At 29.0% G+C, this 25,339-nt stretch overlaps 2 protein-coding genes across 4 annotated transcripts in view; one reads left to right on the top strand and one right to left on the bottom strand.

Moving 5' to 3' along the window:
- LOC107453332 (uncharacterized) overlaps nt 1-19,878 on the bottom strand; it is a 49,132-nt gene extending 29,254 nt beyond the window's left edge. The window contains exon 1 of one of the 2 annotated variants that reach the window (XM_071177107.2): nt 19,069-19,878. In XM_071177107.2, the coding sequence (XP_071033208.1) occupies nt 19,069-19,120 (52 nt within the window). In that variant the 5' untranslated portion in view covers nt 19,121-19,878. The remainder of the gene's footprint in view (nt 1-19,068) is intronic. The other variant, XM_016070113.4, reaches the window with a different exon arrangement.
- Nucleotides 14,754-25,339, top strand: part of LOC107453333 (transketolase) — a 44,122-nt gene continuing 33,536 nt past the window's right edge. The window contains exon 1 of one of the 2 annotated variants that reach the window (XM_071177103.2): nt 14,754-15,011. In XM_071177103.2, the coding sequence (XP_071033204.2) occupies nt 14,890-15,011 (122 nt within the window). In that variant the 5' untranslated portion in view covers nt 14,754-14,889. Of the gene's footprint in view, nt 15,012-19,828; nt 19,957-25,339 lie in introns of those variants that run through there. The other variant, XM_071177104.2, reaches the window with a different exon arrangement.

Raw genomic sequence — 25,339 nt, 5'->3', positions numbered from 1 at the left:
TTCGTAAAGTTCTAACTAACAAATCATATGCATTTCTGATAAATTTATTTAATATTTCATTCTTATTTTTAAATAAACATAACTTCAAAATCCCCTCCGTGGACGTCCCTACGTCTGTGACACAAAATAATTTTTAATGGCTGTTAAACAATTTAAATGTCATTTTAATGATTTTTGTAGTTTTAACTAGTTAAATGTTTATAGTATCTTTTTATTTAATATTTTTTTTAAAATGTATTTTTATAAAATAAATGACTTGTAAACTTTGTCCATTAAAAATGAAATCTCCCTCCATGGACAATTAATATAGTTCGGTAAATATGCAATAAAGGGCAGCATATGTGAAATCCCTATAAGACAGCTGCTGAGAAAGGTAACCATTCTATTTTCTAATGTTAACTATCAGTTGTTTTTGTTCTCTTTGGTGTCAGTTTTGGATTGTTGTGTTCAACTGGGGTTTGGCTAAGTTCTCACCGTATACTCCGTGAACATCATAAAGGAGGTAAGAGAAAATTATTTTATTTTTGATAGATGAATTTTAGATTGCAGAAATAGCATATTTAATAAAAAGAACTGCGCCATTTATGTAATTTTAAAATCAAAAATCAGTAAGATTCAAGAACTAGTTTTTGTCTCCTCCGTGGACGTCCCCTCAGTGGACATAACAAGTCCACGGAGGAGAAGACACGGTCACTGGAAGAGACTATGTGTTAGATAACCATAATACAATTTTAATAATTAAAAAACTATTTTCTTTTAATTGATATTGTTTAAAATGGAACAAATGTGTTAATTTGTTTGTATTTTTAAAGAAAATCAATTAAGTTTGACTTTTTCTTATCGGAGAAGTAAATAATGGGAATTTTTCTAAATAATTTCTGTGATGTTTAACATTTTTTTTTTCTCTTCAAATTTTAGGGAAAAAAATGACAAAACCAAAATGTAAAAAAAGAAAGCAATCAAATGTTCAAATGCAAGAGAGAAGGGAACAGAAAAAACTTAGCATGAGACTAGCTATAAAAAAAATAGACAGAAATTAAATGAAAACCCTATATTGTTTGAAGAAAGTTAAAAAAAAAAAAGCAAGAAACTTTAAAATCTGTATCAGCAAAAGATTTAACAGAAAAATCATGATTAAATGTACTTAAATTTCTAGAAATTGACAGAGCAAGCCGTTTGTGCCCAGGGAAAAAAGAATAACAAGAAGAAAAGAGAAAAAACAAAAACGTTACTTGGATGACAGTATGTTCAACTTGCACAAAATGTTTATAAAAGAGTACCCTTAACACTCAACTTTCATGTGGAGTCTGAATTTTTATTTCAATAGTCTTTACATTTTAATTTATTAATATTCAGTAAGAGTTGGAGAGTTACTTAAAAAATTGTACACCTAGGTAAAAAATGGATATTTCCTCTCATAGCAGCATGATTAATCGGAAGTAGCTCTATCTCTAATAATGAAATATTTTATTATTTACTTATTAATGTTAAACTCATATCAGTTGTACCCTATAATTAATGAATTAGTCTTCATTGACATTTTATAACATAAAATGTCTCCTCCGTTGACTATTACATCGCCTCCGTGGAAAGGTTGAATTTGAAATATTTTAAATCTTGCAAAAAATAAAATAGAAAACTTGACCATTATTATCAGGACATATAACAAAAATAAATAAAGGCATTTATGTAATTTTTATCACTTTTTTAATTACTTTAATTTAAGAAAAATTTTTTTAGTCTATTTATAACTTTTCAGTGAGAATGACCCATGTATGAGTTTCTGACGCTCTACTTTTATGACTTCAGTGTCCTCATACGCATGAGTTTCTGACATTCTACTTTAATGACATCAGTGATCTCATATGTATCTTTCAAAGCTAATCTTCGATTTCAATTTAGACGTCATAACAGTTATCTAACAATTCAACGTTGTGATAAATTAGTTAATTATTATTATTCTAATTGGATGTTTAAGGAAACTGAAATTTAGTTTATCATTAAGATTAAGCTCTAAGTTCCTTAAAACGGAGTTTGAGCATGCCTTTCGCCAATATAAGAATGCCCAAATTGTCAAGTAATTTTCTAATTGCCCCAGAAGTAAAATTTAATTTATTAACAGTTTGAAATTTCCCTTAAAACCAAATACAGCGAATTCATTTTTTAAAAAACCGCACCATAACTATAAACTTTAAAAAAGAAAAAGAATTTTTGTCATTCTATTTTTATGGCATGAGTGACCTTCATGTATACCTTCCAATTTAAATCAAACAACGACAATCTTTAATTTCAGTGCAGATGACATAACAGTTATTTAACAGTTCTTACATTGCGAAATGTGTATCATGATTTTCCTCATTTATTAGTCCTAAAGTCCGAAGCCAGTATTTGTCAGATCAAACCGGATTACACCATTCAGAACTTCCCATTAAAATTGACATCTCTTTTTCGAATGATATCTTCTCTTGTGAAAGCGATTCGAATTTTCGTTCAGGTATATCCCCATGCCTCTAAATGACGTTGTTAAGTCATAAAATCCTTCTCTACATCAAGCTCGTGATGTTTATTCTGCGGAATTTTAAGAGAGTTTGTGTTTACAGAGGACAGGCTATCCATGTTCTTTATCAACGAAGTGGAAAAATGATGCCTTATTAATTGTTTTATTGCGTTGTCACATTAAGTTGTAATCGTGCGGATTTGCCGCGTGAGCTTGAACTGTCGCTTGGTAACAATGGATAAATCCTTTGCAGGTGACACTGACCTCTAAAGGATGACCACTCCTGAGAAGCAAAATTCATTATTGATTTTTTTTTGACAAGAAAATAATACCGAGTGTTATATTAAATTTTATTTAATTCAAAGGCCAATTTTTCAAAAATTTTATACAGAACTCAACTTTTTAAGTTCCTGTTATTGCCACGATTTCTACTGAATTTTGAAATAAATGCCACGAGTGGAGTACTTAAATATTTAATCACTTAGCCACGAGTCACTTAAATATTTATTCGGGCAGTTAACATTTAATATTCATTATTGACAAGGATTCTGCAAATTTTTTTCAAGGACAATGTGTATATATATTAAGAACATCCTAGTAGAATCATAAACCAAACAAGGAAAACTAGAATAACTAAGCATAAGCTATTATCTCCCTATAAAAAATAGTAAAAGGCCGACGACCAGCATAGGAATAGCTTTTGATTTTTTTTTTTTTTGCGTTTCATTGCATTTTTCTCACTGGGAAAAATCTACTAGATTTAAAAACGTGAAATGACGAGGGTGTGTAGAAAAAACTTAAAGGAATTTGATGGGATGAAAAAATTTAGATTCGATTATTATATTCGAAGATTATCAACCGATATAAAATAATAAAAAATTATAAAAAATAAAAAAAATGAAAAAAAGCTTTGTTGGCCGATTTATTGACCAGTACAATGAAACAACAAAGATAAAATTTGGTGCGCTGAAAGGGCCATTTTCAATCATAAATCGAGTTCTTTCTTTATTTTTTTATTTTATTATTATTATTATTTTTTTGAAATTCAAATTTGTTCGAAAGTTATCGCAATTTTAAAAGATTTTTGAATTTAATTTTTGTGTTGTATTTTTGCGAAAAAATGTGTTCTTCATATTTTAAAATATTTAATAAAGACACGAAAAAAAAGTATTTTGAGAAATTATCCTACATTGATATGCAATTACCTGATCGTTGCGATGTATATTTACTCAATTTAGTTTACAGCATTAGAAATTCTTCTACCTGAATCTTCTATCGGAAGTTGTAACAAACTCTGATACTGCCCCCTACCGAGGAGAACATGAAACACGGTTGGGAATAAGGTGAATAAAATAATGTCTCAATTTTCCATGGCAGGTATACATCCTTATTGGCCAGAAAGCCAAATGTTAGGATCCAGATTTCCTACATTAATGACCAAAATATTTTGATTGTCATCAGTATAAAATTAATAAATTTCGTATAGGTATTGTTTTCTTATTAAATTTTTTTGATATTATTTAACATTTATTTTTCTTATACTAATCTGCTGTTATTACGTTTTTGATTTTTATTGTTCTCGAAATAAAGAGTTCAGAACTAAAATAGTTGTTTCTTTATTATGTGTCCCGCAGTGGACCGATCGTTAAGACACGGTTCCGAGCAGATCACCGAAGTCAAGCATTACTGGCTGCGGTCAGTGTGCGGGTGGGTGACCACTTGGATCAGATTGCGTAGGAGCTGAGGGTGTGCGGTATTGGTCCTCGTTAAACTGTTCTACCGTAAAGTGCTCGACTTCACGTGCAGGTCGTCGGGCGATCGAAGCGGGGGTGCCCTCCCCTCTGCAGAGGATCAAAATTGTGATGGTATGTCTTCGGATCATCCTGAGAGATGTTTCCCAGACCGTCGCCAATAACCCATTGTGCAGCTTTAGTGCGACGTAAATGAACTACAACAACATCTTTATTATGTAATGCTATGATATTTTCTTATAACGCTACATTTTAAACTTATTTAAAACAGTGTCAAAAGTTATTGATCGTTTTACAAACATTACTTATTGGCGCGAATTCGATAAATATACAAAAGAGATTTGTTATATGATTTAGAATTGGGTACTTCGCTCTTCAAGAAGAAGATCAGTAATACCCACACTTGTGACCAATGACGTCAGCGCCAGCTGATCGTTTATAAGCAAAGTGGTGTGTTAAAGTTGAGCTAAATTTTTCATATAAGTTAGAATATTAATTAACGTGATGTAAATTAAATACAGTGCCGTATAGCTCATCGAATTTGTTGAAATATAATTCTTTCTCATTTATGTCTTTTACTTAACTTAGATTTATTATTTGTTTAAGTTTTTTATTGTGACCGTGATATATTTTTGTTTTGTGTACCTGGCAATTTCGATGCATAATTAGTTTATTTATGTTCTACATGGCTTCGTGTCTGTCTTTATGTTATGCAAGAAATATATAGTGAAAGAATTGAAATCTTTCTGAAAGAATTTTTGTCAAAGAATATAGAATGTGTCACTTAAGAGAATTTATACTTGACGGGCTTGGCTTACTCGAAATAGAATGGAGATAACAGTTACTAACGTAAACAAATGGCACGTTTCAACAACCAATCAGGATCGAGATACCCACACTACGTCACTTGTAGCTACCCCATTGAATGATCAGCTTCATGCACACATTGTATTTAATTTATAAGCCTGTTTGGTGAGCAAAAACATTAAATTACTATTGTAAACTCAATTCTCCTTTCCAATATTCCTTTAGTTAATTAAATTTCATTTTAAAAATTATTTATTAAGCAAAATTATCTATGTTTATTTATAGAATTATAAGGAAATGTTAGGACATGGGAAGTAGGGGCACAAGCATTATCAAACAGAATTTTCTTTAGTACATATATTTTACGTGAATTATTTCAACTTTCCTAGATAAATTGTTTTAAGCCGAGAAACAACTAAATCTTCTGATTAGTGGGCGGAAGCAAACAGGGACTTGGCTTCTTAGTAAATTTTTTAAATTTTTTTTTTAAAAAAACTGCTTTTACGATGATGCAATATAGTGTTTTCAACAATGACCCTATATAGTTCATGAATTGTGAAATGTATCTCGGCTATATTCTGAAAAATCAGTTCGTTTGAGTGACTACGTTTTACTAACTTCTATTTTGCGTGCATGATGCTATTAACGAGGAAAGATAATTAAAAAGAAGGAAACAACATTAAAGGTGTCTCCGTAACAATACGACTACGAAGAATTTCATGGTTGGCTATTTTACGACCTGACGTCAATCGTTTCATTTGCCAAGTTTTGAAATAAAAGTTGGTCGATAACTGTTCCTTTTTAGAACTTTATTGAAGGCGTTATAGCTACAAGCGATTTCATTTTTTTTACGTTTTGACGAAATTGGCCAGAGAAGGGATTTAATAACCATAATAAAATGATGTTTTTCTTAGAACGCAACAAGAATTGTTTTCTCAATCAAGGAAATTAACGAAAAAAGTTTATAACTTAATACTTGAAAACTTTTAAGTGCATATGTTTGCTGCAAAAAATTATTTAAATTAAAATTAATACTCTTTTTTTAAAAATTGGTTAAACAGGGAATTATAATAAAGGCAACTCGAGCTACAATATTGGACCAAGGTAAACCGTAATATCGTACATTCAAGTTTTAAATGCTTTATGCACGATAATAGAAAATATGACCCAACTACCAATTTTTTAAATAATTGCATAAGTTCAGTTTTGTTGTTAATGCAAAGTAAAAAAATGTTTTAATGCAATGGTGAAAATTTCGGGTACTAAATTGTAGCTTTGATGCTTATAAAGATGTACCTTAAATATATGTTGCTGTTATTTATGCCAACTGCACATACCAGCAAGTCCGCTTGAAATCAATCAAATTTTAAGGCAGAGGGTACGTTCCCTGTTTTTTCAATAGAACCATATATGTCCAGGAATACAACTTCAGCGTTCGCCATTCAATGAGGGGAACCGGGTTTGAATCCCAGCGATGACTGGTCGAACGAATTCCGCACCCGGCTCGCACCGATCACAGTGCTTACGCAAAATATCCACAGTGGTAGACGGATTATAGATTAGAGCCCCCCCTGCCGTCAGGCTAAACCTGAGAAGTTTTTGTGGTTTTCCTCTCCATGTAACGCAAATGCGGATTACTTCCATAAAAAAGTTCCCCACGAAGGCGAATTTCTCCCAACACTTGATCCAGGAGTTCCTTTGTTCTTGATTGGGTTCAAAATTGCTAGGCTACTAAGTAGCCGTAAACCTAAACTTTGATCAGCTGTTTAACGACGGTTATAAAATAAAATAAAAAATTGATTCAAGAGCTGATTTTAGTTACAAAATCAGGCACAAAAAAGCATTTTTTCTAATAAAATAAATGCTTTGTTTTTATCAGAGTTATGGCGGATATTCACTATCTAAAAAATGTATGGTCATCCGTCAGTCGATAGGTCGATTGTTTGACCCAAATAACTTTTCGAATCAACCAAAATATTCACACCTGCTTATAAAATTCTATTATCTATAGATTATTTCACTCAAAAAATAATTTTAATAATTAAATATTGATTTTATAATGTAAAAATAATTGAATTTTATATTCGTATGGTAAGAAAAGAATTATATCATCACAAAACGATACAAATTTAAATGTCAAAATTCTAAACTAGAACAGAATCGGTTCCATGGTTTTCAAGACATAAATAACAATTAAAAAATACGATTATCTAGAATTCTTATTTGTCAGAAAATATTGGATTGATTTTACTTCAATTTTCGGTTTTGTGATTCAAAGTAACTTTGTTGAAGTAGATGAAAGTTTCACTAAAATGTTTTTTTTTTTATATTTTTTTTTTTTTGTAATTAATAAGATTTGAGTAAGAGAGAGTTTTGTAAACGAATGAAATAGTTTTTTTTTCTTCCCTTACAACTAGTTTTAACAATACTACGAAAACGCTAAGTGAAAGTGAAGGAAACATAAGGCGAAATGTGAGGGAAAAAATTGTTAAGGGGAACAAACTTAATATTTTTCTGATTATATTAGTGGCATAGTATTTTAATAATAATAAATCAATATTAAATCAAAATTTAATGGAAGAAAATTTAAAATGAACGAAATTTACCTCGACTAGTTAATTTTCATGAAAGCAAAAATTTTATTTCTATGACATGACTCAGAAAAAAATATTTCACTTTTAAATAATGCATAGAGCTCAACCTTAAACATTGGAAGATAAACATTCGCTACATATTTTTAGCATCAGTAAATAAAGCTGTCTTATAAGTCTCATTTTTTATTATCTGAAATCCATTTTCGATTTTTTTTCTCTCTATTTTTTACATCTAATAGGATGATTTGAAATACAAATGTTACTTACGTTATTTCCCCTTTTGGTTGTAATTTTAGCATGTTTTTTTCTTCTCAAATGACGTTGATTATCTTCCTCATTGTAAAAATAATGAGATAAATTGAAGAAAAAACATAATGTATATTATTTATGGATACAAGGGTCTTCCTGTAAACACACTATTTAGATAAGGAACTAAATTTTAGTTTCTAAAAACTTATTTTCTTCACCTTTCGTATGTTAATAAGCTACGACGGATTTATTATGTTGAATCAAGAGTACAGTAACTGGAAAATTCTTCAAAAGATTATCAAAAGATTAAAAACAAGAAGAATATTTTCTTTGGGTTAGAGTAGGAATGTTAAAAACAGTTGTATAAAGGGTATTGATGATTCATCATACATTGGTATTCAAAATATGGGGAAAGTTTTGAGTATTACAACGCACTTTCGACATTCTAGCAATAAATAGCAACAATAATGTGATTTTATTTTTATAATTTTTTTTTTTAAGAAAACGTTTGAAATAGTTTGCGCTTTTATCAAGTTTAAACAAAATATGATTATAGTGAAATAAAATAAATGTTTTCACTATAAAGCAATTTAAGAACCTCATTTCAAACAAAGTAATAAACGATGGTTAGGGGAAGACCGGGCAAGATGGGCCGCTTAAGGAAACTTGGTTTAAAAAATAGTAAACTAGAGCAATTTTATATCTTTTTTATTGTAAACATATGGTGGGAACATTGCTCTTACTTATCTCATACAGAAAATAAATAAATAATAAAGTTTAATAATAATAACTTAACATAAACAGAAATAAAACGTTGTCCCATATTGCCCCGGTAGCACGGGCAAGATGGGACACATAATTATATTTCAAAAATCACAGAAATTAATGTCAGAATAAAGGAATCTGAAGCAATCTGAGCATTGAATCCAGTCTTCAGTAACAGTGCGTTATATTTGCTAGTTTATATATATTTTTTTGTAATATTACCTTATTTTTTATGCTTTTTGCCAAATCCGGAGAGTTTAATTTTTATTTTACTCTTTTATTTTACTTTGGCTGTCCCATCTTGCCCGGATAGTATATTTTTAAAAAAAGATATCTGCAAATTTGTTTAAACAAATAAATTTTAATTTTCACTACTCAATATGTTTGAACAATAATAACACTACAATGCCACAAATGTGAAAAATTTATTGCTATGTATTAAACAAATAATAACAGCATACAAACCTGGAAAAATATTTTAACACGTTGTAAGAAAAACAAAACAATGCTTGCATTTCGGGAACACCTTGTGAACTGACGAAGAAACATGTGCGTATTGAGAGCAACAATATTTTTTTTTTCTGAAAACGCACTTTAGATGTCGTTACCGTAATACGCATAGAAGAAAAAATGATGTCCTGTCTTGCCCGGGTGTCCCGTTTTGCCCGGGCTTCCCCTACGTGACCAAAATAAAATATTATAGTTAACTTGGTATTTTTCGCTTAGCCGTGCGTTAGTGAAAATTAGCCAAAAAATGTGTGCCTACGCCAACTTTTTCATTTTCTTTATTTTATTAAAAACATAAAAGAAATAAAATAAAAAATTAAAAAATGAAAAAAATTAAATTAAATAATAAAATTTAAATAAATAAAAATTAAATAAATGAAAAAAAAATTAAAAAAATTGAATTAAATAAAGAAAAATTTAAAACAAAAATAGTTTAAATTCTTTTCACCAGGCAAACTGAAAAGTACTATTGATTAATTGTTTTCATTATGAAAGCTACTCAACTTAGTTTGAAGTTAAAAACAAGTTACATTTAAGTGAACAAAATACATAAGTTAAAAGCAAATAATTATCGATTAAACAAAACATAATATTTGCTACGGAATTCAACACTGGTAGTCGTTCACTCAAAATTGGGACAGCTGTTCAACCACGGTATATAAACGGTATTTTATTATAAAATAAAGGAATTTTTCTTCTTCTTGTGTTAAGCTGTGTTTTTCTTGTGGCGCAGCATATACAAGTATTTTCGCTAAGAAAAATAAAGACAAAGATATTGCGGAAAGTAAAAACTAAAAGTTTCGACCCCCTCAGGATCGGTGGAAAGAAAAAGAAGCGTTTTTTCAAACTCAATGAGTTTTTACTTACTTTTAGAGTAGGTTTACGTTACTAATACGAGAGTACCGTATCGAGATCATGCCTGGGTGATCTTGGGATCGTTTTATATATGATACCGTGGGTCGAATCGCGTGATCACTTGGGCCCTGAAGGGGTTAATTACAATAATCAGTTGCGAGTCGTGGTAATGAGATGAACCCAGGAATTCGAATACCAGCGCTGGCGTTTCGATACGAATTTCGCACCCGGCTCGCACCAACCACAGTGCTGACGTTAAATATCTCCATTAGTAGACGGATCATGGGTTAGCGTCCCCTTGCCGTAGGGCTAGTGGTTCCTCTCCTTTTAACACAAATGTAGGTTAGTTCCATCATAAAAATAAACCATGAAGGTAAGTTTGCTCCAATGATTGATCCAAGGGTTCTCTTGCCTTCTGGGTTGCTTTCAAAATTGCAAGGCTATGGACTTGAACATTGATTGTCGTAAACTCATAATTGGGTAGGCTATTCAAAACCGGTTATAAAATGGAATTAAAAACATCAATTAATAACCATACTTTTCATTTGCCATTTTTTAAATTATGTTTTTAAGGCAACTAAATTTAAACGTAAATTGACACAGAAAATTGTGTTATATGGAATTAAGTAACAAGAAAATTTTTTTTTTGATTCAGAACCTTGTGAGCCAAATAGTTATACCAAATGTAAATCTTATGACCACATATTTGGCCTAACTATTTTGGTATAACTTGAAACATCAGTCTTAAGATTTCATTGCTTCTAATAAAAAAAGAAATTATTTTAGGTTATTTCCTAAAAAAACTTGAAATAAAACTTATGCGCAGGATCGTAAAAATAAATGGAGAGCCATCAGCGAAAATGTTAGTTTTTATGTTGTTACTGAACCGGAAAATGCACCAGGAAAATCTAATTTATTTCACTAAACATTTGATCTTTCTTTTTTTCATTCATGCTCCAGTGAGAATAAAAATTATTGTTTTGAACTAAATCAGTTAATAATAGACTTTCTCTCCCGACTGAGTTTTGGAAATCAAGGGCGAATAGCCTTACTAGATGCTATAAGCGATGCCTTCTACTTATTTTGTAAGGATAGGAAAAGAGCAATTTTAGGCTTTTGATCATAAACTATTGATAAAATATTACGAAGTAACTAAGAAAAGCAATCTTTTTTTTCTTTGCGGAGAGAAATTTTATCAGAAAAGAGCTTATCATTTTAAATATAAGCCTCAAATGTTTTGTAATTGAACCATTTTTATTACTTACTTATATTTTCTTTATATGCACAACAAATTATATTAAAACTGAAGTCAGGAGCGAATTTTTGATGGTAAATAGATGTTATTTTGCTATGTGAAACCAATTTAAGACAAAACTCATCTCTATAAGCATTAAAATAAACTAATACAACAATCTGGTTAGACCAATTAAGAGTAGGACAATCAATAAATTTGAGGAAAATGGATAGCTCATTTTTGAAAAAAAGATTCTTTGGTCAATTTTTAGAACTTTTTATGAAGTGGACGTTTGGACAAGATGATCTAACCAGGAAATTTATGTAAATATACATTTTACTAAATATTTATTATTTTATTTAATATTTATCGAAAAGTTTTTGAATTGTAAGGTTTACAATTTGTTACATTATTTTAGCGTATATAATTTTGCATGGGAAATTATAAAATAGGAGCGAAGTAGGTTGAACAGTTACTGAGAAACCGAATTTTAAAAAAAGTAGTCTTTAAAAAATTTGATTTTTCGGAAACTATTCATCTGATTTCAGTCAAATTTTGCATTTTGTCACGTAAAAATATATTCTTTAAAATTCCATATATTAGAATTCAAAAATTTTTCCTAATATTAAATGAACTGATAAAAAAATGAAAAATACTCATTAAAAGTTCTTTTTCTGATTGGAATTATCTTAGGATGATTGAATTTTATAATGGTGTACAAAAATTTTTCAATTCGCTTAAAAAGTTCTCGAGATATGGGGAAATATGACAAAATATTAATATTAAGAGGTTCAAATTTTGGACAGCTTTCCTGAACAAACTATTGGGATCATATTTCCCACATTGAGGCTATCCTCTGTATTTGGGGAGGTTAGAAATCCGCTATCTGTCAAAAAAAGGTATGTCTATTCAGAGAAAGGACGCTTTGGTGTTGATTTCCTAACTTAAGATATCGCCTGGACAATTTAATTAGCATATTTGATTTAACCCTTTCGAATAATTAAGAATTAATCCCAGATCCGATCATGAGATCAAAAGTTATTCAGGTTGGTCCGTTTTTTATTTTTTGCACTGTACGTCACGCATGTTTCCTTTTTCCCTCTAAAAACATTTCAAACATATGATAAAATCGTTATGTAAATATTTTATAGTTAAAGTAAAAAACAAATGATTTAAGATAATATCTATTGATTTTATAAGTGTATATAAGTGTATATGTATATGGAAAGGTAGTATATATATATATATATATATATATATATATATATATATATATATATATATATATATATATATATATATATATATATATATATATATATATATATATATAGAATTAACTCAATTGAAATTTAAAAAACTTTATTCAATATGAGCAGCCTATTTAAAACAGTATTATTCAGAAATGACTACATAAATGTTTATTTTTTTCATAAAGAATGAAGTCAAAACAAGAAGGTCATTAACCCCATTAATTAATAGCCATTAAGGTTACTAAGTAGTTTTTAAATAAGGAAACAATTCTCACTAAGACTATTTTTTACTAATTTATAACGAAACAGTTTTAACCATAACTAGTTTTTTACCTACCCCAAAACTAAAATTATTTTTTCACTCAATTATAAAATTTGTCTGTCCAAAGACAGCTCCATTCAAAAAATAATTGTCAGTGGTTCATTATAGTTTATTTCAATAACTAAGAAATTTTTAAATAAAGTATAAAAAGTAGTTGTTTTCTGTTAAACTATGCGTGGTGAAATCCAAATTTTGAAATAATTTAGTCAGATAATTTCAGAGCATTAATAATTTACATTACAGCATTTTAATGAGAATTATTATAAGCTTTTCGTAATTGTGACTTTCAGGGGATTGCTAATTTTGTTGAGCTTATATTTTGGATTCTTCTCCTCCAAAAAGAGTGTAAAATTATAAAAAATAAATTTTTAAATTCTTTAATGCCTGAACAAAATAATATAAGAGAATAAATAACTATTAAAAAGCAATTTTGCTCAAAATAATTTTCAAATGTAGGTATCTTTGAGAGCTTTGTCTTTTTGCAAATATTTAATTTGTGTCCTGAATTCGAGAAAGATATAAAAACGAACGCCAAGTGCGAAAATGAAATTAAGACTCTAAAAATTTAACCTCATTCTTTAATAAACTATTACAACCAGAGTCAACAATATTCTTTCATACTTTGATGTTCAAAAACTCCAATCTGTAAATATATCCTATACGGATAAAAAAGTTCTTGGGAAATTACCATAATGTAATAATGGAAAAGAAGCATAAATCTGGTAATAAAAACCAAAATATTCACTATTTTACCCATTCTTATTTAGTAATTTCTCTGTTCATATGGTAAAGTTATACTAGAAATTCTGTTTTAAAAGATTAAACTTCTTATTTCCACACCTTAAGTAAAAAATACAAAACTGAAAAGTAAATTTAACCGAATAAATAGTTTTTATGCCATACTCTAACTCATCATGATAAAATTACCAAATTTAACCATATTTACCAAATTTTATCCCAAACTATAAAACCATGTTTTATTGTTACTTTTACCAAAATCATTATCAAATCGCTTCGGTAAAATTTACAGAGTTTTTTCGTGAATTCATAGAGACCGAAGCCCTTTAAATGTTGTTTTTGTCTAATGTTATGTCCGTTAAATGTCTTCTAGTTTTGACCATATTTCTTTCTAAGATATCTTAGGTGGTTCGAAGTGATAAAATAAATTTATATTCACATCTTTAGATTATGCAGTTTGAGGTTCAGACACGAAAGAAGACAGTGTATCTTTAAAATTGTATCAGAATCGTGGTGTCTGAGAGGATAGAACATTCGCCTTCCAATGAGGTGAACTAGGTTCGAATCCCAGCGATGGTTGGACGATACGAATTCCGTACCTGGCTCACACTGACCACAGTGCTGGCGTAATATATACCCAGGCGTAGGCGGATCATAGGTTAGAGTCCCCTTGCCATCAGGATAACCTTGTTCTGCGGTTTTCATGGTTTTCCTCTCCATGTAACGCAAATGCGGATTAATTCCATCAAAAGGTCCCCCCCCCTAAGAGAAATTTCTCCCAATACTTGATCCAGAAGTTCACTTGTCTTCTGGATTGCGTTCAAAATTTTGGGGCTACGTAGTTGAATAAAAGTAGTCGCAAATCCTAAAAATTGGGTCCGCTGTACAACAACGGTTATAAAGTAAAATAAAATTGTATCACTATTTTAATAGCGTTCTTTAATTATTTCTAGCAAATAAATGTTTTTAAAAATGAACTCATTTGAAAGAGGATTAAAGTTCATTTTTGTACAAAAGATGTCTTGTTGCATAACAATCAGATTAATAATAGTAACTTTTGCAATACTAAATACCTGCCTCTTTCATAAATTCACCCGTCTTGCTTAAATTCCGCCAGCCTACTTTCCACTTCTTTGGTTTTTCGAACTCTCCAATTCAATGCCTTTCAAAATTCATCGCCACCGAGAAAGGAACGAAAATAAAATGGCATTTATTTCGGAACTTTCTTTTTTGAAGTCGAGCGCGTATCAGTTTTATCAGGATAAAAACTTATTTCGATTGCGTTATATTAAGTTTTGATAAATTATAATTTAAAATATGGGATCGTACTGCTCCTCTCAAAATTCGTTCGCAAATGCAAATGAAATAGTGGCGCTGGAGGCAATGGCGGACAGACTTAGAGTCCATAGCATACGATCTACAAATGTTGCTGGCAGTGGGTAAGTAAATATATACTTATTTTTAATAGAAAAAATAAATGCTTTAAATTAATAGTAATTAGTTAATTTAATAGAGAAAGGCATTCATTAATTATTAATAATAGAAAAAAATGTGTTGAAGGAGTAGGAATAAATGCAAGAAAATAATTTTTATACATTTAGTGAAATGACAGTACAATTACAGTAATTAGTCAATAGTAATTACTGCTTTGAAACAATATATTGTTAAACGTGTGTGTTCAAAAATAATATAAGATACAGTTTTGTTTCTTTCAGAATAAAAACAGCTAAAATATTATTCTGAGATGTATGGTATTGTACAAGATGGAATGCAATTTTAAGAATCGCGTTTCTAATAAAAAATGTCACTTTCACACTCTTATGTAATGTTCTGTTTAAAAAAAAAGAAGAAAAGAACATGATAGAGTTTCATTTGTTGTATATTATCAAACAAACTACTATAAGATTATTTTAGGATTTATAATTTTTTTTATAAATGCGCCTCTCAAACTCTTTCAGAATCATAATTAAAAATAATGAAAATCGAGCTACTGTTTCTTAAAAATTATTTTTATCATTGCACTATAATTAAATACTAATATTAAAAATAAGAAGATCGAAATAAAAGGAAATTGAAAGAAAATAAAAAAAAAAATACGTGTTATAAATGCTGCAAATATATGGTAAATATGTATTGAAACGTATTTTTTATCCTGCTAGTTCCAGAGATCAGTAGCCAACAATGTTCAAATGTTTATGCTTATAATATAAGTAGAGTAAGATTCAATTGTTTAATAAACGAATTGTTTTAAAAAAGCTTCACTACTTTGAACTTTTTTGTAGGTTTTTAATTTTGAAAAGTGTATCCATTTTCTAATAGCCATAAAATATCGTAATATTGTCGTAAAAATTTGCACAAAATTTGCTTGCTTGGGTACACTTTTTATTTTCATCTTCTGGGTTCATCCATTTTTATCTGAATTTTGTACTGCCAAACATAAAACGTAATAACACAGAACTTTGGTTCTAAATTAAACATTTGCACTTTAAAACCTCAAATGCGCTAAATTTTAACTTATGCTTAGGTATAAAATGTTTAACTACACTTTTTAAAAATTTTCAAAACTCAGACCCAGGTCTGAAACCTATACGGGAACAATTTGTGACCCTCTCTACATAAGTGCCCACTAGGACAATGCAGATAAAAATTCTAGCTCAAAGTTTTAAGTCACCAATTTGTTTCCTAATTATAACGCTTTTATTAAATCCCTTCCTTTTGTGTGATGATGGAAACTTGCAATCAAAATTTCAACCACTTTCCGATTAGCTGGAGAGTTCAAATTTCGTTTGGAGCTTTGTCTGATGGAAATATATGTTTCAATCGTTTTTAGTTCACTACAGACAGAATTTTTTGGGATATTTTCAATTTAATGTCAATCAAAATTCCGACCATTTTCTGAATAGCTAAAGTACTAATACTGAATTTTAGATTTTTGCTCGATTACAGTATACGTATGAACATACGTATAGTATAACAGTATAGTAAACAGCATAATATAAACATACAAGCACTGATTTAAAAACAAAATAAATTAAAATAATCAAAAATTTTGAGAATTGCACATACAAGTTAATAAAATAAATAAAATTAACTCAGTTTTATTCTCATCTAAAACGAAAAGTGTAGTTCAAAAACACTTTTATAATTAACTTCCATTTACCACTAAAAATTCTCCTCACGTCTTTCCAAATGATGTGCCTTAGATTTTTTGCTTATGGTGGAATGAAAATTAAATTATTTCAACCTTTTTAGTTCTCCTCAAAAATATAGTTTTTAAAATTTTTAATCCATTTAATTATTTGTTACATAATTTATAGTTTACAAAATAAGCAACAAGTTGGTTAAAAATTATTTAAAAAATTAGATCGTAAATATAAATATAATAAAATTTTATAATTTTTTCACGTTCAAACAATAAATAAATCACCAAAATCTGCACTTAATAGCCACAAAGTATGTTTTTTCCTATTGTCAATGTAAGCGACAAAGCGTTGAAGATTTAGCGCATGGCTTACCACTCATAAAATTAGGTTAAATTTGAAAAAGAGATTTTTATCATTAATATGAACAATAAAAACCAGTTTTCTGGAAGAAATAATTTGGAATAAATAAATACCTGTATTGAAGATTGATGAGCCACAAATTTAAAGTTGGATTATGGTCAATTTCATGTTTTATTCTTTTTCTTCCAGAAAAACAAAATTGGACAAAGCAATATTGTATAATCATTTGTTTTATATTGAGCTTAACCCTCTTTGTAGAAAAGAGATTTGTTACCTTAAAATGAAATTTTATTTGCAGTAAGGAGATATTTTTAAACATAAAGTAATAAATGAATCAGTCAAAATGGGAAGTTTCTCAAAATTAAAAAAAACAAGCAAAAAAACATTTGCTTACTAAGTTTTATTTTGCAAAATTACGAAATCGATTGTTATTCCTTAAGCAAATTGATATCAAAATCATTTTAGATTTGCACTAATTGGTTATAAAATCTCAAAAAAATTAAAAATAATAATACTAATCCCTCCTAATTAAAAGCACTTTGCCTTTATCTCCGTTTTAAGAACTATGTCAAATGAAGCGGCGATTTGTTATCTTTAACTAAAGAATACCATGTTGCTCATAATGTTTCTCAATATGCCTTTTTTTTTATTCAGCTACAACAATTAAAAATTTAAAAATGAATTCAAAAGAATTGAAATTTATGAGAGTGTCCTATATTTATAAAAATTTAATTCTATACTAATCGGTATTTAATTTGTTAAATAAAAAATTATTAAAACACCTCTCAGAAAAAAATGTTACATTATTTTTTATAAGATGAAATGAGTTGACAATTTTTATTTAAATTTAATAAGAGAAACCTTATTAGTTTTTCATCGTATTAGGTTGATAAACTATCAAGTAAAAATTTTTTAAAACAATACAAATGCTTCCTGATAAATAAAATTTCTGCATTTATTTTTACAAGAACTGCATTAAAAAAGTGGAAATATATAATCTTGCTTATGTATTGTGTATTGTCATATTGTGTGTTATTTTGTTCAACTACAGTAATTAGAAATTGGAAAACGATTTTAAATAGCCAAAATTTATGAAGTAATTTTTAAAAAAAATATTTTGTTCTTTTTTCTATCCCTTTAAAGAATTATTTTGATTTAAATTTTTTTATATAAACAGAGTTTTCGGGATAAAAATTGTTATATATAGCAATAATTTGCAGTTAACAGAATTTGAAATTAAATTTTAACTTATTTATTTTACTGAAATTTGAATTTAGAATTTCCTTATGTTTGTACAATATCGAAGGATTTTTTTTCTCCCTGTGCATTTATCATTTTTTACTCCTAATTTTCGAATTTAGATTCGATAAATCAGTTAGTTTTCATCCTATTTAAGTAACATTTTAAGAGTTAGTGAAAAGAAAATATAATTGTTAATCTAAGGATTTTCTCAAAACTAGGGGAATTTTACTCCTATGATTGCTATGCAATCATTTCACTTGCCCCGATCGCTTCTCAATCAATTCATCCGCATAGATTGCTTTTGTTTCTCAACAAAAAACTGTTTCATAAATCAATATAAAAAATATTCAATTGAAATTCCTAATTAAATACTAGCCGCCTTTGGTGACCCGCTTTGTTACTAAAAGCTGTTTATATTAATAATGAGTTATATAAATTACCTAAAGATTTAATATGAAATATCGTTATATAAGCCAAATTTTATAAAAAGAGCTCCACCGAAACATTTTTAGTTCTATTGGTAAAAATCTACAAAATTTAGAACTCATTGCAAAATGTCTGAAAACAATTATGAACTAAAATTGTATGAGATATGAATAAAAAAAACTATTCACATATGCGTATTTATTACATTATTTGCGGAATATAAATTATTAATTTGCATAAGCAAATTAATAATATGTAATTTAATAAGGGCTTGGTTAATTCAGTGAAACATTGTGATTATGTAATGAATTTAAATATGACTTACCTAGTAGCCACAAAATTCGTCTGCTTCCGTAGTTTGTAGCGTTCAAGGCCATGACACTTTTTTAAGCTCTTTTCCGATTTAAGTCTCTCCAAATCATAATTCTGCTCGTAAAAAAAAGATAGCTTATTTCATTCCGTTGCCAAACTGTTTTGTATAAAGAATAACTTATAACCACACAATACCCTATCAAAAATAATTATGAAGTAGAACTAACTCTTTGACCATTTGAAGTGGAAGTACAAGTTATTTAATGAAGGTTCGTTTATTTAATAGGTTGTGTCATTTAAGTTTGAACTTTCTTCAATAGCACGGAAGGTGTTTCTGTCTAAGTTCCTGCGTAGAGATATCCTTGAAACCCTTTCATTTTTAATTGCTGCATCACTCTTAAAGTTTTGTTGACGCTTGCTTACGCATCGCTTGTTGCGAAATTGTATAAGGTTTGGCGATAAATTAACCTGAAAGAATGTCCCAATCACATGAAAACGAAAAAATAGATTTCAAAAGTCACGAAATTTAGAATGTTAAAATCCAATTTAAATATTTATCTTTCTGTTGAAACAGGACTAATTAGTAAATAAAAGTTTAATTCAATTACTTTCATTAATATGTTACAAAACTAGTTGTTTTTTTATTTCATGAAAATGCACTCTAAGATCATATGCTTATATGTTTGTTGACATTATCTATCAAACATTACACGTGTTTATAGTGATTGCAAAATGGTTCAAATACAGTATTTACTTTATTTCAAATCAACTACGTTTATTTACTTAACATGCAAACATGGGAGGATCAAGGGGGAGATTAGTTTATGTCAATTTTTTACTAAAGGAACGATTGGATTGTAATTTGTTGCATTTTGAGGATACTAACTAGTTGAATTTTGAGGTTAGTTTTAAAGATTGCTAACTAAGTAAGTTTTTTTTTGACAAAACTGTGACGTGGAAAATCGTTTATCCCCGAAAGTTATAGCACAGTGATGATGGCCTGCGTTGGGAGAAAAACAGTTGCTGTCCACCTTGAGATTCATTTTTTTCTCTCATATTCAGCTTTCATGGACATAAATAGTTCTTCCCCCCTAGATTTTTATGTCAAAATTCTAAGATTATGTTGACATTAGAAACATGCGATTCATTTGTTTACTTTAAATAATCAATAAATCAATTATTTTATGTTAAGCCTCATCGCATTTGCATTAAGTAGCATTCCCTGTTACTCTGCGACGAAATTTGTAGACTAACAGATCTCTCTAATTAGGGCGTATTTTTGCTGTCTCCTTGTCTCTTAATAAAAGATTTGTCTACGTTATCCTCTCTGAATTGAGTACACCGTTTCGACACTTCGAATAAAATTCGACATACCAGCTAAATAATGCGTGGTGTTGAAAACAAACATAAGTAGATCTTTAAAGTGTTAAATGAAATCTGAAAAAGTTAAATTTTAAAGAAAACTCAAAGAACTTGGAAAATTTCAAAATAGAAGCAAATGACAACGATGCATTAAAACTTTAAGTTTCCAGAAAAGTTAATAATAAAAGAACAGATAACCATTAAAGTAATGAGAAATCGGCTAACAGACTTCTAAATTAGTAAACCTGTGAATCCGTAAGTTTAGAAATCTTGCAGTAACTGATAGTTTGCATTAGAAGAAAACTAAAAAGAATTTGCTTATTATACAACAAGTTTAGATTCTGAAGTCAGCGTGACCTTGACTATGATTTGCGCGCAAGGAAAGATGACTTGATAGATACCAATTTCATAACTTAACTATGGTGACAATTCGGATTTTGAATAGTATGATTTTTCTGATAAATATAAAATCGCAAGGGAAAGAATCTAACTCTGTTAATAGATTGCATTCATTAAATTTAGAAAGTAACAAAAAGTTGATAAAACTAAACACTGTGTCATGATTTATGTTCATTTGATTGACATGCAAACTTTTCTTAAATAAAATAATTTCAATATAGTATTTGATTATTTGAATATTATATTTTGTCTAGGGAGGAATAGGATGATTGTATCAAAATTACTTCTGTTTTTTAACGAACAAATTCTGAATTAAACTTTACTGGTCAAGTAAAAGGACTTACCATAATAATGAGTTGCTTTTGATTAATTCACGGGATCTGTGTAGATAATTTTGTTTTTCAATGCCAACTCTCTAACGTTTTTTTTTTTTTTTTTTTTTTTTAAGCTGAAGATAAGTTTATTTTTCAATGCTAACTGTCTAATGTTTTTTTTTTTAAACTGTGAAGATCAGTTTGTTTTTCAATGCCAACTCTCTAATGTTTTTTTTTTCAAACTGTGTAGATAAGTTTGTTTTTCCAATGTCTACTCCCTAATATTTTTTTGTTGTTGTTTGTTTTTAAACTGCGTAGAAAAGTTTGTTTTTCCATGCCAACTCTAATTTTTTTTTCTAAACTTGCCTTATTTATTGGTCATTATAATTATTAAAATTATATTTAGTCCAACTTATTGTTCGTTAACTAAAGATTCATACCTTAATAAATAATAAGGATTTATTCCAATGGTAGCATTGTCTGTTTCATTATGATAATCTTTGATCTCGGGGTATTGCCCAGTCTTGCTCCCCTTAATGTGTGTCTATGCTGGGCCCACGAAAACTACAGTGCAGTGGGAGAAGAAGATATAACTACATCCATTGCAGAACAAAAGGCATTACGGGCCTCAAGATGAAATCTACCGAGGACTCCTTCTTCAAAGCGCAAAAAGTCTTATTTTCATATTTTGGAGAAATTTTGAAGTCCCATTATACAAAATTGTAGCTTTTATATAAATGTAAAGAAGTTCTCTGCATTTACTGTAGCAAAAAAAAAAAAAAAAAAAAAAAAAAAAAGCTAGTTTATAAAGATTATTATGGAAAAGGCAACGACCATAACTAAATTAACCAAACAGTTATTAACACAGACAACAGGACAAAACACAGAACAATAAACACAAAGATGATGAGGCCAACTGCCTCATATGCATCCGTCTCATTAGCTGCGTGTGAAAAACATCAATGAATATTTAATAGCTGTTTAGGTAGAAGGTGCGCAATGGATGCGTAATGATGTGTGCTATGAGATGCTATGAAGTGCACGCATACAGTGGAAAAATACGTTTCGTACATTATATATTGTTGGTAAAGAATTTTGATAGGGCTCTCAGCAGTCTTTGGACCTCGAAACGATGGTTCCACCCCCCCCCCTTTGAGTACGGCCTTCACTACATCACATGTAAATTGCATGCACAATTTTCTTAAATTTTCACATAAAATATAAATGTTGCTACTTTTTCACTGAACTTCTTGTATTTCTAATTTCCCTATAGAGTTAACATGTGTTAACCACTATTGGGGCAAAGTCGGATGATTTGACTATTTTGGGGAAAAAAATCATTTAAAAAATAATAGTTCATGTATGACTCTTCAGGAATCACATATTTTATTTACGCTAAATGGAGAGGAAAACCATGAAATCTTCCCACGGTTAGCCTGATGGCAATGGGGATCCATCTACCGTCTGAAGATATTTTACGTCAGCACTGGGATGGTCCGAGCTGTGTGAGGAATTCGTATCGATCAGTCATGGCTTTGATTCGAACCCGGTTCACGTCATTGGAAGGTGAAAGCTCTATCCCTGGGGCACCACGGTTCTTTAGAAAGTATATAGTACGGAGCTAAAGGATGAATGTATTGCTTAATCCTAGTTTTAACAGTTTAAATCCAACTGTCCCTCGAATCTTAGCTACCCGGTCTTACTCCTCCCACCCCTACCCGTGTTCTTCAAAAGCAAAAAAATAAATAAATAAAATAAATAAAAAATTTTAATGTTAAAACTAATGTAAAAAAAAGTTTAAGATTGTACATTTTTATATTTCTCAAAAGTAGTTTAGATGTTAAAATATCATTTTCTGCGATTTCTTTTGAAATGGAATATTGTCGTGGTTTGAAAGTAAAAAGATAACTACTTTCGGTTAATAAAATATTATGATTTTTAATAAAATATCATGATTTTTAATAAAATAGCGATGATATAAATATGAATTATTAATAAAATAACGATGATATAAATATGAATTATTAATAAAAATATGAATTATTATGATTTTCAATGAAAAAAATTAAAACTATAAATCTAGTTCATTGAAATTAGATTTATAGTTTCAAATTTTTTTATATGTTCTAACAAGTAGTTTCGACGGTCAAAATCTAATAGCTTTTGATTTTAATAACAGGTTAGATTGTTAAAATACAATAAATTATCTTTGCACTCCTTAAAAATAATTTTTATGCTAAGTAGTGCAGAGTATTAAATTAAAACATTCGTTATTTCTTGTATTTCTTAATAGTTGGAAAGGATAAAAAGCTTTAGATTATTAGAATATTTTGCTATTTTATTTTACTTTTTTTTAAATATTAAACTTTAAATATGATATTTTAATAATAAATTTTTTTTGTATTCTAAGAAAGTTTTTTATATTTAATAACTGCATATATTAATAGTTGTTAAACTGTTTGAAAAAAAATACAGATTGTTAAAAGCTTTTTTTATTGTTCTTTATAAGAAGGTAGGAAGTTAAAACACTATATTCATGTTTAGAATATTGAAAAATATTCTAGATTGCTGAAATATATTATTCTATATCATCGAATTCTTTAATAAAGTAAGAATGTGTGAAAAGTTTGAATTGTTGAAATATTTAATTGTTTAAGATATTTAATTGTTTAAGATATTTTTAGAAAGTTTTGTGACCTCTTATCAGATCAAGAGAGACAAATCTCTTTGTGATCTGATTTTTTGAAATATTTTAAATTTTTTATTAAATACAAATTAAAACATACCGCTTCACAGGGTATTTTGTTGTGTGCGTTCAACTCAATAAAATCATCTATCTATCTCTCTCTCTTGCGCGGTATCTATCTTGAGCGGTTGGTAACGCACAAAGCAGCCAAGCAAAATTGAGAACGCGTGAGTGTGAAAAAGTAATAATTTTTAACTAGGAGGCTCCGCCCCCTGCTCGCTAACGCTCGCCAACCCCCGAGAATTGCTACGCAATCCTATGTGGTTCACGCCGTGAACCATGGCTCGCTGCTCTCGCTCGCCAATGAACACAACGTTCTAGCACAAAGACATAATATATTATCATCAAGGACATAGTATTTTATCATCAAATACATAGTATTGTACTTATGTAGAAGAATTCTACCAATGTTCTTATTGGCTTTTAAAAAAGTATATTAGCTATTTATATTGTACATGGTGAAAAAATCAAAACATTAGCTAAATAAGAAACATATTAGCAAAATAAATTATCAAATATTGCTTCACTAATATTCTGCATTTTAAAGCGTGAAAATTCAATGCATAAATAAACGCGAAATATAAAAAAAATTCAATGCATTCAATACAAACACTTAAACGTTTTTTAGACGTTTAGGTAGCTCCCAGTAGAAAAATATCAATTCAACAGCGGCCTTTTAAAGCATTCTCACTTCAATTAATTAATTAATTCCTAATTGAGTTTAAATTAAATATTGTCATGTTTTTAGTGCATGAATCTGAATTGAACAACCTGATAATGCTCACTCTGGTTATTGTTATCTGGTTGCTCACTACGTGCTCTTGCTCGCCGAATCCAATCAATTAAAAATAAAAACTGTTGCCAGCGCGAGAAAAGAAATATCATCGGTTTTATTGATACATACGTACGTATTAGCGTTTTATATAATATAGATAGTGCTGACTGCTGAATTGTTACAACTAAACTTACCAGCTTCAGTTTGTTGAAATTTTTATTTTGTTTTGAGTATGCCTAATGATGGTGTACCAGTTTTACATTGTTGTCCGTGCAATTTTATTGGCCGGAAAATCACGAGGTTGGATCCAGTTTTTCCTCATTTATTTTCATATTGTTTTGGTTGTATAATTTGGTCGTATAATTTGAATTGAAAGTAATAAACTTCCTTAAACTTAAAAATAATATTAATTTTTTATTAAAAAATGTAGCGATGACAGAAACTAGACTGAAACCTCATGTATTTGAAAATAGATTCAATGTTAACTGTGTGCAAAAATATATTTAAGGCACAGTGTTGAAACATTTAATAGTGCTTATTTTTTTTACCGCTCGATGAAATGGTTGATTAACATACCGAAAAATTCAATTCAATTAGTTTAGAGAATTTTTAGATGTTTGAATGCTCAAAACTTTAAGAGTTTCTATTTCGATCTAATTAGTTAGATTTTGCATAATCCAGTGTTTAA

Source organism: Parasteatoda tepidariorum, chromosome 2 (assembly GCF_982258835.1).
Source record: "Parasteatoda tepidariorum strain Cologne lab strain chromosome 2, Ptep-v5.0, whole genome shotgun sequence".
Classification (NCBI taxonomy): domain Eukaryota; kingdom Metazoa; phylum Arthropoda; class Arachnida; order Araneae; family Theridiidae; genus Parasteatoda; species Parasteatoda tepidariorum.
This window is presented reverse-complemented; position numbering and strand designations above follow the sequence as displayed.